Raw genomic sequence first — 14,985 nt, 5'->3', positions numbered from 1 at the left:
CAGATCATCTTACCTGTCTCCTGAGATCCCGTATGCGGGTCAATAAGCAACAGTTAGCACCTTACATGGAACAAATGACTGGTTCAAAATTAGGAAAGGAGTACGACAAGGCTGTATATTGTCACCCTGCTTATTTAACTTAAATGCAGAGTATATCACGTGAAATGCCAGGCTAGATGAGTTACAAACTGGAATCAAGATTGTTGGGAAAAATATCAACAACCTCAGATATGCAGATGTTACCACTCTAATGGCAGAAAGTGAAGAGGAACTAAAGAGCCTCTTGATGAAAGTGAAAGAGGAGAGTGAAAAAGCTGACTTAAAACTCAACATTCAAAAACCTAAGATCATGGCATCTGGTCCCATCACTTCATGGCAAATAGAAAGGGAAAAAGTGGAAGAAATAACGAATTTTCTCTTCTTGGGCTCCAAAATCACTGCAGATGGTGATTGCAGCCATGAAATTAGAAGATACTTGCTTCTTGGAAGGAAGGCTATGACAAACCTAGACTGCATTATTAAAAAGCAAAGGCATCACTTTGCTGAAAAATGTCTGTATAGTCAAAGCAATTGTCTTTCCAGTAGTCATGAATGGATGTGAGAGTTGGGCCCTAAAGAAGGCTGAGCGCTGAAGAATTAATGCTTTTAAATTGTGGTGCTGGAGAAGACTCTTGAGAGTCCCGTGGACAGCAAGAATATCAAACCAGTCAATCCCAAGGGAAGTCAACCCTGAATACTCATTGGTAAGACTGATGTTGAAAATGAAGCTCCAATACTTTGGTCACCTGATATGAATAGCCAACTTATTGGAAAAGACCCTGATGCTGGTAAAAGGAGAAAAGCGGGACACAGGATGAGATGGTTGGATTGATGAACTTGGGAAAACTCTGGGAGTTGGTGATGGACAGGGAGGCCTGGCGTGCTGCAAAGAGTCAGACATGACTTAGAGACTGAACAACAACAACAATAAACCATAATGGAAAGGAATGGGAAAAAGAATATCTATGTACATGTGTAACAAATACTTTGCTGTACAGCAAAAATTAACACAACGTAAATCAATTATACTTCAATAAGATAAATTAAATAAATAAAATATTGTTGAAAGAAATACAGTTTTATCTGTATTAGTTTCTTAAGACTGTCATAATAAAGGACCACAAACTTTATGAAAACAATCTGGAGGCCAGGAGTCTGACATCAAGTTGTGACAGAGTCAAGTTCTCTTTGGAGGGTCTAGCGGAATTTCCTGCCTTGCCCCTCCCAGCTTCTTGTAGCCCTAGATGGCCCTTGGCTTGAGGCAGCACAACTCCCATCTTCAGCACGCCCTTTCCCTCTGTGTCTCTGTGTTCTTCACACAGTCTCTCCTTCTCTATGTCTTGCTTTGGGTGCTCAGTCGCTCAGTCATGTCTGACTCTTTGCCATCCTTTGGACTGTAGCCCACCAGGCTCCTCTGTCATGGGATTCTCCAGAGAAGAATACTGGAGCAGGTTGCCATGACCTCCTCCAGGAGATCTTTCTGACCGAGAGATCAAGCCCAAGTCTCCTGCATTGACAGACAGATTCTCTACCAATAAGCCACTCAGGAAGGCCTTTCTCTGTGTCTTACTTCTTGTGAGAACACCAGTCTTACAGGAGTAGGGCCCTCCTCCTACTCCAGGATAACTTCATCTTACCTAATTATGCCTGAGATTATTCCCAAATAAGTCACATTCTATGATGCTGGGGATTAGGACTTCAACATACCTTTCACAAGGACACAGTTCAGTCCAGGAAGATCATTTATTCCTCCAAAGAGGAGTATCTTTCAACAAGCTTGGATTATGTTGTCTTACAGCCGCTGGGATTTGTTTTCCCTGGACTATTTTAGATGCGAGGTTTTCAGTTTTCATTAAGCAATGCTATAAGAAATGTCTTAAAGACTGACACGGTTGTATTTACTAATCAAAGTCATTAGGAACACTGCCCCATTTGATTTTTTTTTTTCAGAGCTCAGTGTGACAAAATATTTCCATCTCACTGACTTATTGGTTTTCTTTTTGAGTCAATGGGAATCATATATTTAATTATGTGGATGATTTTTTTCTTCCTTTGGTTGCCAGGAAACTTAAAGATTTGGTCATAACTTAATTTTTAATAACTTTGTAGGATGCTGCATCTACCTAACTGTATTTTTGTTTCTTCTCTGGTGTTGATGTTTTATTTACATTTGGATGTTAAATAATTTTTAAAATTACTTTTTGTATTATTACAAGTCACTTGAATACTTTGTTTAAAAACGTAGGTAATAGGTAGAAAAAAAAAGTAAATTCCCCTTTATCTCTCTCTGCCTCTCTTTCTTTGTCATCCACAGTAGATTTACTTGCTGTTCAGCTGATTCATCACTGAATGGCTAATCAAAGATTATAAGCCATCAGCATTCTATATTCCAGTTTGCTTTTTAAGTGGATGATTCACAGGTAAATAGGGAGAGGGGGCAAGACAATGACTCACTTTATTTTTCAGCAATAATTTAGATCTCACTGACCTCATTCAAAGATTTTTTTTTAAAAGCCCTCCAAAATAGCATCAGACGCATCACTGAAAATCACACTAAAAAACCAAGAAGTAAACTTAAACTGAAGAAAATTGAACTTGGAGGATAAGTTAATGAAAAAAAAAAATCACACAGAATTTAGCAGAATATGATTTAGAAAGAAAGTAATCACCAACAAGATGAAAGATGTGGACAAGAGACAATGGAGAACTGACATATGAATGACTCTTGTCTTTGAAGATGTGAATGAATAAATGGAACTGTAAAAATTTACATAATAGAATTTTCTGAAATAAAGAAGATCTTGAAATTACACTTTAAAAGGGCTCACCACATTCCAAGAAAATTTAATAAAAGCTTTCTTCTAAAACTTCAAGGATTGAAGAAAAAATCCTACAGTAATCCAGGCAGAGGGGAAAAGGTCACCTTCAAAAAAAGAGAAATCATATGCTTAGAAGAAAAAAATGTAGAAAACATACCAAACATTTAATATAAATTATTCTAGGAATGGATTTATTGGGAATTTTTACTTTCTATTATTAATTTCTGATTCTTTTAATTTTTACCACATAGTTTGTTTTCATAAAGAATAAAAATTTTAACATTTCTTTCTTTAGAATCTTCCTGAATAATTCCACTGTCTTTTCTTTCCTTTCTTAGGGGAAGAAATGTCCCAGCTTCCTTCCAAGAATAAACAACTCTTAGTTCCATCTTCTGCGGAATGTTAGTCTATTGATTATCCCCTCTGTTCTGAATTTCCATGCTTCTGGTTCTAGCAGCTTCTTCACTTCACTCTATAAACACAGCTGTCTCCTGTCCCTAAGCGTAGAGCAGACTCCCAGTTCCCACCTGAAGTCTCATTACGACAAGGCTCCAAACATCCCCTAATCTGTCTCCATCTTCCAGCTTCCCCTATCCCTGAAACTCTTCTACAGTGTCCTGGAATTCATGAGTCCTCGCTCACATCATTTTTCATTGCTACCACTCTGGTTCAAGCCACTATTATTTCTTGCCTCCATTACTGCAATAGCTTCTGCCTATCCACCATTGTTCTGTGATTTATCCTAGCGAGAGAAGCCAGAGTAATCCTTTAAAACTATGCCTGACCATATTATTGTTCCACGCAAAAGTCTACAGTAGCTCCCCATTTCATTCAGCATGAAAGGCAAAGGGCTTGTAAAGTCCTCTGCCCTACATCCCCTGTTCCAACTCAGTGGTCATCCTCAGTTCCTGCTTCTCACCCTCAACTCTCTCTAACCCAGCCACACTGGCATCCTTGCTATGTCTTGAAAACTCCAGACACATACTCACCCTGTTGTTGTTCAGTCACTCAGTGGTATCTGACTCTTTGCAACCCCATGGACTACAGATCGCCAGGCCTCCCTATCCCTCACAATCTCCTGGAGTTTGCTCAAACTCATGTCCATTGAGTCAGTGATGCCATCCAATCATCTCATCCTCTGTCGTTGCCCCTTCTCCTCCTGCCTTCAATCTTTCCCAGCATCACGGTCTTTTCAAACGAGTTGGCTCTTCGCATCAAGTGGCCAAAGTATTGGAGTTTCAGCTTCAGCATCAGTCCTTCCAATGAATATTTAGGACTGATTCCTTTAGGATTGACTGGTTTGAGCTCCTTGCAGTCCAATGGACTCTCAAGAGCCTTCTCCAGCACCACAGTTCAAAACTATCAGTTATTCAGTGCTCAGCTTTCTTTATGATCCAACTCTCACACCAATACATGACTACTGGAAAAACCATAGGTTTGACTAGATGGACCTTTGTTGGCAAAGTAATGTCTCTGCTTTTTAACATGCTGTCTAGGTTTGTCATAGTTTTTCTTCCAAGGAGCAAGTGTCTTTTAATTTCATGGTTGCAGTCACCATCTACAGTTATTTTGGAGGCCAAGAAAATAAAGTCTGTCACTGTTTCCATTGTTTCTCCATTTATTTGCATGAAGTAATAGGACCAGATGCCATGATCTTAGTTTTTTGAATGTTTTCTAAACATTTTTAGTTTTTTAAACCAGTTTTTTTCACTCTTCTCTTCCACCTTCATCAAGAGGCTCTTTAGTTCCTCTTTTCTTTCTGCCATAAGACTGGTATCATCTGCATATCTGAAGTTATTGATAGCTCTCCCAGCAATCTTGATTCCAGCTTGTGCTTCATCCAGCCCTGCATTTCTCATGATGTACTCTACATAAAAATTAAGCAAGCAGGGTGACAGTATACAGCATGATGTACTCTTCCCAATTTTGAACCAGTCAGTTGTTCCATGTCCAGTTCTAGCTGTTGCTTCTTGACCTGTATACAGGTTTTGCAGGAGGCAGGTAAGGTGGTCAGGTATTCCTATCTTTATGCCTAACTGTTCTCTCTCCCTGAAATGTTTTTCCCTCAAAAATCCACAAGGCCACTCTTTTACCAATGCCCATTCTTCCTTTGAAAGTCACCTTCTCAATAAAATTTACTATACTTAACATTTCAACCCACATTCTCTCCTGTATTCTCAATCTCCTTTGTGTGTGTGCATGCTAGGTCACTTCAGTCATGTCTGACTCTGTGACTCTATGGACTGTAGTCCACGGGGCTCCTCTGTCCATGGGATTCTCTGGGCAAGAATACTGGAGTGGGTTACCATGTCCTCCTCCCGGGGATCTTCCAGACCCAGGGATCAAACCCAAGTCTCTTATGTCTCCTGCATTGGCAGGTGGGTTCTTTACCACTAGAGCCACCTGGGAAGCCCCAAGCTCCTTTATCCTGCTTATTTTTTAATAACATTTGTCACTTTCTAATATATGCTGCTAAGTCACGTCAGTCATGTCTGACTGTGTGCGACCCCATAGACTGCAGCCCACCAGGCTCCTGTCCCTGGGACTCTCCGGGCAAGAACACTGGAGTGGATTGCCATTTCCTTCTCCAGTGCATGAAAGTGAAAAGTGAAAGTGAAGTCGCTCAGTTGTGTCCCACTCTTCTCGACCCCATGGACTGTAGCCTACCACGCTCCTCCGTCCATGGGATTTCCCAGGCAAGAGTACTGGAGTAGGTTGCCATTGCCTTCCCCTTTCTAATATATAGGATTTACTTATTTAGTTTATATTTATCAATTATTGTCTGTCTCTCCCCCACACACATTAGAATGTAAGCTCCATAAGGCAGTAAACTTTTTATGTTTTACTTATTGATGTATCTCAAGTATCTATTAATAGAATGATGCCTAGTACATAGCAGTCACTCGAAAGATATCTGTTAACTGAAAAAATGGTTCACAGCCTTGTCAAACCTAATGCCCCCTTTAACAAGAAATATGGGTTAATATCATTTAACATTGTGAAGGGAAAGTCATAAGCTACCTACACAAGTAGTTTTTTTAAAGTTCAGATACTGAAAGGAAAAGGTAAACGTGTGATTCAATATGGAACTGCTCAGGTATCCCTAAACTAAAAGAACCCATGAAGCAGTCAGATGCTTGCATGCATCTGTAGAATCACCATGAAATGGATAGCACAAAATGAACTGTATTGCTGATTCTAACTCCAGGAATGGCACTGTCATTTCACTATGTGAAAAACAGTTTATGTTTATATATAAAATAGATTCTAGACTCACATAAATATAAACAGGTTTTTCATCTACACGAATGAACAGTGGGACAGTCAATTCTCACAGGATGTGGGACAGTTCTTTGCTGGGCAGGACTATCCTGGGCATTGCAAGATATCCAGTGTCATTTTCCCAAACAACTACAATCCAGTAGGTCCCTACCTACAATCACTGGAACAAGCAAAATCACTCTGCTGAATTTCCAAACCAAATCCTGGAGGTACTTTCGTCCCAAGAGATCTTGATCTGCAAGTCCAGTGGCCTTTGACAAGCTCCTCCTCACTTCTCTTTCCTGCATCTTTCCCTTCCCTTCCCCCAGTCCCTGCCTGCTGTCACAGTCTCACTCCTCCCCTCCCCCTACGCCCCTCTGCTGCCCTTTTCCTCTCCACATGATCTTCAACTAAGTCTCAGAGTTCTGTTTCTACACATGATGTCCAAAGTCACGCATCCAGCTGCCACTTTGTCATTGAGACACAGAAAGCCTCCAGTTATACGTGTCCAAAATCAGTCATCTTCTTCCAAAACCTGTTATTCCATCAGTTGTACCTATTTATGTGAATGACATCATCCACTTAATCTAGAAAGGACAACCATCTTTGTCTCCTACTCCTCATTCCTGAGTCCAGTTGATGGTGCCATTCTGTCCATTTGCCCCCTGAGGTGTCTCATATTTGCTTCCTTTTTTATCACTAGTTCAAACCCTCATCACCTATAACTTAGAATATTGTCACAGCCTCCTAACTAGTATTTCTACACCAATTAATCTTTTGATACAAACACAAAAGGATTTTCTCCAAACAATATTAATAATTAACTATTAATAATTAATTTAATTAATTAATCTATCAATAATATTATTTATACTTAGCTTTAGGAACTTCCCTGGCAGCTCAGTGGTAAAGAATTAGCCTGCAATGCAGGAGATGTGGGTCAGGAAGATTCCCTGGAGTAGGAAATGGCAATCCACTCCAGTATTCTTGCCTGGAAAGTCCCATGGACAGAGGAGACTGACCGGCTACAGTCCATGGGGACAGAAGGAGTTGGACACGACCGAGCAACTAAGCACCCACACAGACACATAGCACCTGGCATATCATAAGCATTTAATTATACTGTTTAATTGAGTGTTCATTATATGCCAGGCATTATACTAAATGCTTCTCACTTCTTTTAATCTGCACAGCCACATGACAAGATAGGAATGATTCATTATTCATAGTAGGAATTGTTATTATTTAAAATTTAAAGATGAAAAAGAGGCTTGGAGAGGTTAAACAACTCACCTGAGGTCACAGAACTAGCCCCAAAGTGACAACAGCAAGATTCTAGGTCTATCTGGCTTCTAAAAAAATCCCTGATTTTGCTTTTTATTTCTTTTCATTTTAATTTTTTGGATACAACTTTCTCATATGGTCTCTAGCCTAATCGCTACCTCCTTCAGTCTTTGCATCTGTGCTGTCTGCCTTTTCCTTCCCCCTCCATTCTTCCAGTCCATAGGTTCTTCTTTTGGTTTCACTTATTTCCATATTTAGTAAAGATTTATTATCAGCTCTTTCAAGGAAGTCCTTCACAGCAGGCTCCCCTGTTTCACTGCGCCCACCACATCCGACACAGCCCTCCTCACGCTCTCTTCCCAGCTGCTAAGAAAAGGGGTGGAGGAAAAAAAGAATTGTGTTGGGGGGTCTGGGGGGGGGGGCGGCGCGGGTGAGGGCGAAGGGTGGGAGGGGGAGGACGAAAGGTGCTGGGACCCCCAACCTCCGGAAGTGCGAATACAAAAAACTCCTTGCATTTTTTAGTTTTCCTCCGAGTATCTGTGTTGCTTTCTAGTTCTAGTAAAATGAACTAAGTCAGTAAAAAGTGCTTTGTAAACTGTAAAGTGCTGTTCAAACGGAATGGGCAATTATTCACTCTCCCTTTGCATGCCCAGGGCTTCAGCTGAGTGAGCCACACAATAGGTGTTCCAAGCAGAGGATGCCACTTGTGTGTTTGGGTGAAAGGAGTAAGGCTCTAATATGGACTTGGCCCGAGGAAATCTCTGCTTGTCATAACTGCCAAAACCCAGCTCAAAACTTCATCAGAGTTGCCACGTGCGAATAAGACAGGAAGAAAAAGCTATTAGCCTGAAAACTCCCTGTTTAAAAGCCTCTCTCGGAGTGTTTCACACCTCCAGCTCCCAGGAAGTTTTAAGTTCTTGCAAATGACCTCCCTTTCCCTTCTTAGCGCCCCGGCCCCAATCCCTGCCTCCCGGGCCTCTCGGCTTCCTCGCCGACCCAGCCCTCGGACCCTCGCCCCGAGGGCGGAGACTACAAGTCCCGGCGTGCCCCGCGCGCCCGGCCGGGTGCGCTGGGGCTGGGCGCGTGGCGGCCGGCGAGCTCTGCACCGGGGAAAGCCTCCCGGCGCTGGCCATGCGGGGAGGTAAGTGATCGCTCGTGCTACGAGGGCACTGGGAACGCGCTCGTCCTACCCCCCCCTGTCCAGGATGGAAGGAAACGAAGAAAGCCACGAGAAAAACTGCCCTGCCCTCCCTCGTCTCTGCTGTGTGTCCGGCGCTCCTGCAAGCCTGTTGTACCCCCGAGTGTGTTATCTGTCACCCGGAGTGGAAGTGGGGGCAGAAGCGTGCCCGGCCCCGCGGAGCGCTGCGGCTCCCCGGGGGTTACAGGGCGGAGCTAGCAGGAGGGGACCGGGAGACGGCCAGGCTCGGCTGGGCGCTTACCGAGCGCCACACCTCCCTGCTCCCCTTCCAAAGATGAGTTCCCCGGGGGAGCCCCCGGTCCCAAAGACAAACGATTTCTTCTTGAAAATCTTAGCCAGAAACTTTCCCCTCTGTCACCAGTGCCACAAGCGAGTCGTTTGGCTATCGGACGTGACCGCTGATGAAAGAGTCTCTCTGGCATCCCCTCTCCTGCCCCACGTTCTGCCCCCACCGCCCCCTCTCCAGGCCCTCCTCAGTTTTCCCTAGAGACCCTCTAGGGCCCTGCTGGGCTCGGCCCTGCCCTTTGGCGACTTCTTGAGACGACTTCTGCAGCGCTGTGTACCCAGGTCTGCGCTCGGAGATTCGGTCTGGAGACGCCTGCGGGCGGATACCTGGAGGCAAGGCAGGGCGGCTGGTTCCCCCGGGAGGGTGCTTGCTCACTGGGGGATGAGAGATAATAAAAGAAGCCTATTGAGGCACCAGTTTCCCATCCTTCCTGACCCATCTCCTTTCCTATCTGAGCCCGTTTCCAAGTGTCCCCGAAAGTACTGCTCCAGAATCTCAGCTCGAGGACCTCTGAAGTTAACTTTAGCACATCCCATGATAGCCTGGATCAGAGGGTCTTGTTGGTTTGTATCTCTGTCTCTCACTTCTCTTACAGACACAAACACAATGCATACTGCACATTGTGCAAACACACGAATACCACACTACGCACACACACACACACATATACCACAGGTACAACACCCACACATATTACACAGCATACACTCATCACACATACTGCATTTATGCTATGCCCTACACACACACCAGGAACCACACTACACACAAATACGCTTAATTTTTATTAGCAGAGAAGAGGGTTAATAGCACTTTGTTGGAGGGAGTGAGGAGGAAGTGGTTGAGTACTAGTATAGATGCTTATACCCACAAATGTCAGTTTACTCCAAAATTAGAAATTAGCTGATGAATGAAACCTCCTGTAGTCAGGATATGTGGCTCATTTTTTTATAAAATAGGATTGATTTTTCACAACACCTTCTGAAACCCACACCCTTGTCTAACAGGCAGATTTTGACCTTCTGAAACCCACACCCTTGTCTAACAGGCAAATTTTGATCACAACAGGCAAGACAGTAAGGGATGCCCTCTTCTATACATAGGAAGAAATTCTTGGAGAAACAGAATCCTTTCTCCTGTGAGGGTGTCTGAGAGTCAGTATAACTACACTTGCTTTGCCTCTCTTCTTTCAAGAGTGGTGGGCTGAACCTAATATTGATCTAAGCAGTGCCATGACAGTGCTGTCAGGGTACTCTCTTCTCTATCCCTTGCCCCCAGGACTCACAGCCCAGACCCCTTCCATTTGCATTTAGTTGGAAAACAGTTTAGACACTTCAGATCAAGTTCAAAAGCATTATGGAATCTGTTGGTGAAAGAGTCCTCTGTCTACAGAAGAGTTCATCATTTTGATCATTGGTGATAAAACAAACCAAGAAAATAACCACTTGTTTGAGCTGTGCTCAAAAAATAGTACTCAAAAATAAAAGAATATTTAGAAGTCTTCCCTAAGTTATTATCATTTGCTCTTTCAAGGGGGCAATGGCAAAGATGGGCAGAGAGAGCATTTGAAATTTTTCTCAGTGATGATCTTTCAAGAAGTTGAAAATTTCTAATACCATTCCTGCAATAAGTAAGGGGAAGAAAATTGACTTTGAAATTCAGATTGCAAATTTAGATCATAGTTGCTGATTTTCTAGTACCCTTAAAAATTGCTAAAGAAAAGAGAGACCAGTAGCTTTCTCCTCAATTCTGCCCAGTCTATACAGTATTACAGCAGGAGATGACTTTTTCTAGGATCCTTCTGCCCTACCTTGAGAGGTTTTGTTGACATCTTGACCTAAAAGTGTGCAAATATTGATTGTTTATTTCAATGACAATCATTTATGTTTCTAGTTATATACAGTATGTTTGTGGAATGGGAATGTTTCCCTTGAGCAGTAGTTCCCAGTCAAGCAAGAGAACTGTGAGATTGATCAGGGTAACTTAATCAAAAGATCATGCCTGGCCTTTATTCTACCTTCCCCTTTCCCGAACTGGGACTTAGGATGGTGGAAGATACAATGAATTTGAGGGTTGGCACAAATCTTCTTTTTCATATGTAATTAATATAGTAGCAGGTGCTCATAGAAAAGAAATGTTGAATTTGTTGAATTATGCTTTTTACGCAACTGGGGAGATCTGGTAAAATGAAACCTCCCAGACTAATTGTTTTTGTTTTGTAGAATAAAGTTTGTTTTATTTTGAGTTTTTGGCTGACTTCATCTGGTAGGATGAATGCCAAAATTAAAGAATGTGGGCGTTCTCAGGCGATCTGGTCATCTCCTTTGCATCCTCTCTGAAATATGTTACTTCCTGCATAATGAAGTAAAAGGATTTTCTGCTGGGCAGTGCTTTCCTTATTCTCACAAAGAGCTTGAAAGCCAGCCCTGGGAACTTTGTCAGCAAAAGAGTAACACAGGACTGCAGCTTCTGGGTGTTCACTGAATATAGCCCATAAGCACTGGACTTTCTCTTATTCTTTTCTCCCAGAGGGAAGAAAAAACAAATAGTTTGATACATGGCATTCCTGCTCAGAACAGCAAAGACATATGATGCAGAAGCAAGGAAGGGGAGGGAGAAAATAATAGCCTCTTGATACAGTTTGTTTTCCTTTGATCAAGACAGGTGCAGGGAGAATTCTGCAGCTTGGGGACGCGTGGTTCATTCACTTGCACTAATTGTGCTGAAGGTAGTTAGCAAAAGTGAACAGGCACACTGTAGCTTTAAAAAGTCAGCCATGAACCAGAAGGCAGTTGGTGCAGCTTGTGTGTGATTCCTAACGTCATGTTGGCTGAGAGCCAGCCTGGTTTTATTTCACTGTGTCAAATTGTACCTCCTTATTGAATTCCTTTGCCAGCCTACTTTGTGAAAGAAAACATTGGGGTTTCTTTGGCTGTTCTTGATAAGCCTATAAAAAATGATATGTTTTAGTTGCTTCTAGGTAGGTTTTCTTTTTACTCTTCCACAAGAAAAGAAAATAATAATAATAAGACAATGTAGTGTGGTGTTGCAGAGTATCATTGTGAGTGTTTTGTTTTGTTTTGTTTCTGAGATGCTTAGAAAATGGTGAATGTGTAACAGTTTCCAACTGAAGTGAAATCATTCTTTTGGCATGGAGCAAGCAGCACTATCTTCTGTCTACTCTGTAACGGTGTGTGAATGTATGTTAATATCTAGAGGTATATTAAATGTTGGATTTCTCTATGAATGATCTAAGTGGTGTAGTGACTGGAAGTTTGTGTGTGTGTGTGTGTGCGCGCGCGCGTATGTGTGTGTGTATATCAGCAGTGAAGATTATCCCACACTTACAGTATTATTTGTTAATCATCTACTTCTGTAACAGTGATAAAATCTTGTGAATATACTAAATGATGCACTTGTCATGTCAGAGTAATCCCTAGGGAAGAAGTGCCGAAGTATAAAGTGATTTGAGAGGAAATGTATTTAATTTATGGCTTCAGCTGTAGAAGAACAAGCACGTTTCAGAACTAGTTTTTTTTTTTTTTTCCAGCAGTTTTGTTCGTAGCTTTTTTCATCTTGCTAATTGCATATTAATTGTAGAGGGACTTTATTTTTTCTGTGTTCTTCCTACTAAACAAAAAGACGAAGTGATGGATGCTACTATATCTCCTTGAATGTTTTGATGATTTTTACATAAATCTAATGAGCTGCCTACCCTCTGTTACACACACACACACACACGCACACATACACACACACACACACCAGCAGCACCTTTCTGTGTTAAGAGCTATCTGACATTTTCGTGAGCTTCCAGCTTTACCAGAGCATGGCCATCTCACAGACAGGTTTTTAAGATTTTCATTGAGAATATATGAGGTAGGGGAATACTTGCTGACAAAAGCTTTAAGTGATCTTTTGCATCGCAGTGAAAAAATAGAGGAGAAGTGGGAGTGGACAGAAACACACACACACACACAAAAATATAGTAAGAAAAAAAGAAATCACAGCCCGAGGTGGAAAGGGGAGGAAAAGGGGGATTGTTTTTGTCGACTTTGACTCATTTATGAGTTTCAGTGTCTTAAGTGAGAGCTTGGCACTGGGAGAAGCTGTGCCAGTTCACACAGCACTTGTTTTGAACAAGGATTCAATTTCATTTGCAAATGCTTATTGTCGAGGCAGGGAGTGCCAGCACAGATGAAAGCACCCCAGTCTGTCTCCTCCAATTCTTTAGGTTTAATCACATCTCTCCAATCGCTGAGGGGACTGGAGATTTAAGCAAACATATACGTGAATTGGTGTGAGGCTGTAAAAGGGACCATTATGTTTCCGATTCAGAATATATATTCTTCTCTCACTTTCAAAGAATTAAACATGAGCTTTTCTCCCTTATTGATTAGTTGCTGAAGTAAAGGAACCCTGCAGCCTCCCCATGCTATCTGTTGACATGGAAAACAAGGAAAATGGCTCTGTCGGTGTAAAAAAGTAAGTGAAACTGGCTTGTGAGTTCTGCTTCTGCAAACAACAGAGGGACTTGGGTTCTATTTTTATACTTCTTGCTTATCTACTACAATACACTGTTGGGGGTTGTCTTGGTTGATTGGTCTACACTGGTGATCAGCTTCCCCTCTGCCCCCAGCCCCAATTGCCTTTTTCTGTATTCCATTTCTAAGAGATGACTCAGACATCAAAGTGCATAAAGGGTTAGTGTATCAGGCTTTAAAACAGGGAAGGTTGCAGATTCCAGCCCTGAATTCTGTATAGTGAACAAAAACACAGAGCAAACAGAGACTCTGCCTCCCAAGTCCATAGTGGGGAGGGTGTGGGGAGGGGTGCGGGGTGTGTGTGTGAGGGGGAACAGAAAAGAGAGATTGAATCTTTTTTCAATAAAACCACCCATCTCAAAAATGAAAGCTATAGGAAGGGAAGGAAAAAACTGTCAGTAAGAATACTAAGTTTAACAGTTTCTCTGTCCTCACTTTATGAACTGTTCCTTGAATGTGAAACATTTCTGCATATACCAAAGTCTCTTTTTTCCTCTGTTCTTACAGTTGAAACTTCTGATTATATTTATTATGAGTTATATGCTTGATACTTTTAAATAGGAAAAGTTAGTTGCATTATGTAGTGTATTCTGAAACATGTTACGTATTTCAGACATAAAATATCTGTAAGTATATGAAAAAAATGTTTATTCTAGGAGTTATATTTTGGCTCTAACTACATTGCTTACAAGGAAGAAGTATGCTCCAAGACAGTGTTGTCTGTTTCATTTTTCCCCTGTCATTTTAGCTCAAAATCTCCTTCAACTTGAGCTTTGCAAGAAGCTAATGTAATCTGTAGAAGCTGTGATAACTAAATGAAAAAATAGTATGCTATATATGTTTATGAATAGAAGGTGCCTTTTATATTAAAGTTACATTAAACTTAATAAAATCTGCTTTAAAAAATTCTCCTATAATTTATATGTCAATGCCATGCTTCCATGCTTGTTCCCATGTTTGAAGCTTGGAGAGGTTAGATGGAGGAGGAATGAAAGAAACAGATGCTTTTTTTAATGTGTCAGTTAGACCAACTGCTTCCAATAGTACCCTGAGCAGCGATGAAAATGTCCTACACAGGTACTATCCACCATGGTAGCCATGAGCTGCATGTGGCAATTAAAAACTTGAAATGTGACTAATGTAACTGATGAACTGAACTTTTAATTTTATTCAATTTAAATCAATTTTAAAAGTTAACAGCTTCATTGAAATATGATTGCCATATAATAAACTGCATGTGTTTAAGTATAAAATCTGATAAGCTCTGACATTTGTATACACCCATGAAACCATTACCAAAATTAAGATAACAAACATATCCATCATCCCCACAGGTTCCTCATAAACCTTTATAATCTCTCCTTCCTGCCCTTCTCTGCCCTCATATTCCCCAGGCAACACTGGTAGGCTCTCACTGAAGATTAGTTTATTTTTCCTAGATTTTTATATAAATGGAATTATTCAGAATGTACTTTTTTAGGGGAAGGGAAGGGGTCTGGTTTCTTTCTTCCAGAATAATTAATTTAGGATTCATTTGTGTTATAATATGTATCA

General features: G+C 41.4%; 1 protein-coding gene across 4 annotated transcripts in view; it reads left to right on the top strand.

Annotated features, from left to right (window-relative positions):
- The first annotated feature begins 8,451 nt into the window (after positions 1-8,451).
- The window catches only part of SAMD13 (sterile alpha motif domain containing 13), a 50,843-nt gene continuing 44,309 nt past the window's right edge, over positions 8,452-14,985 (top strand). For 2 of the 4 annotated variants that reach the window (XM_061121528.1, XM_061121525.1), the window contains exons 1-2: positions 8,452-8,544; positions 13,288-13,372. In XM_061121528.1, coding sequence (XP_060977511.1) covers positions 8,535-8,544; positions 13,288-13,372 — 95 coding nt within the window. In that variant the 5' untranslated portion in view covers positions 8,452-8,534. Of the gene's footprint in view, positions 8,545-11,768; positions 11,868-12,639; positions 12,767-13,287; positions 13,373-14,985 lie in introns of those variants that run through there. The other 2 variants (XM_061121526.1, XM_061121527.1) reach the window with 2 other exon arrangements.

Source organism: Dama dama, chromosome 20 (genome assembly GCF_033118175.1).
Source record: "Dama dama isolate Ldn47 chromosome 20, ASM3311817v1, whole genome shotgun sequence".
NCBI classification, from domain to species: Eukaryota; Metazoa; Chordata; class Mammalia; order Artiodactyla; family Cervidae; genus Dama; species Dama dama.
The sequence above is the reverse complement of the archived record's forward strand: the minus strand, read 5'-3'. Positions and strand labels throughout refer to the sequence as shown.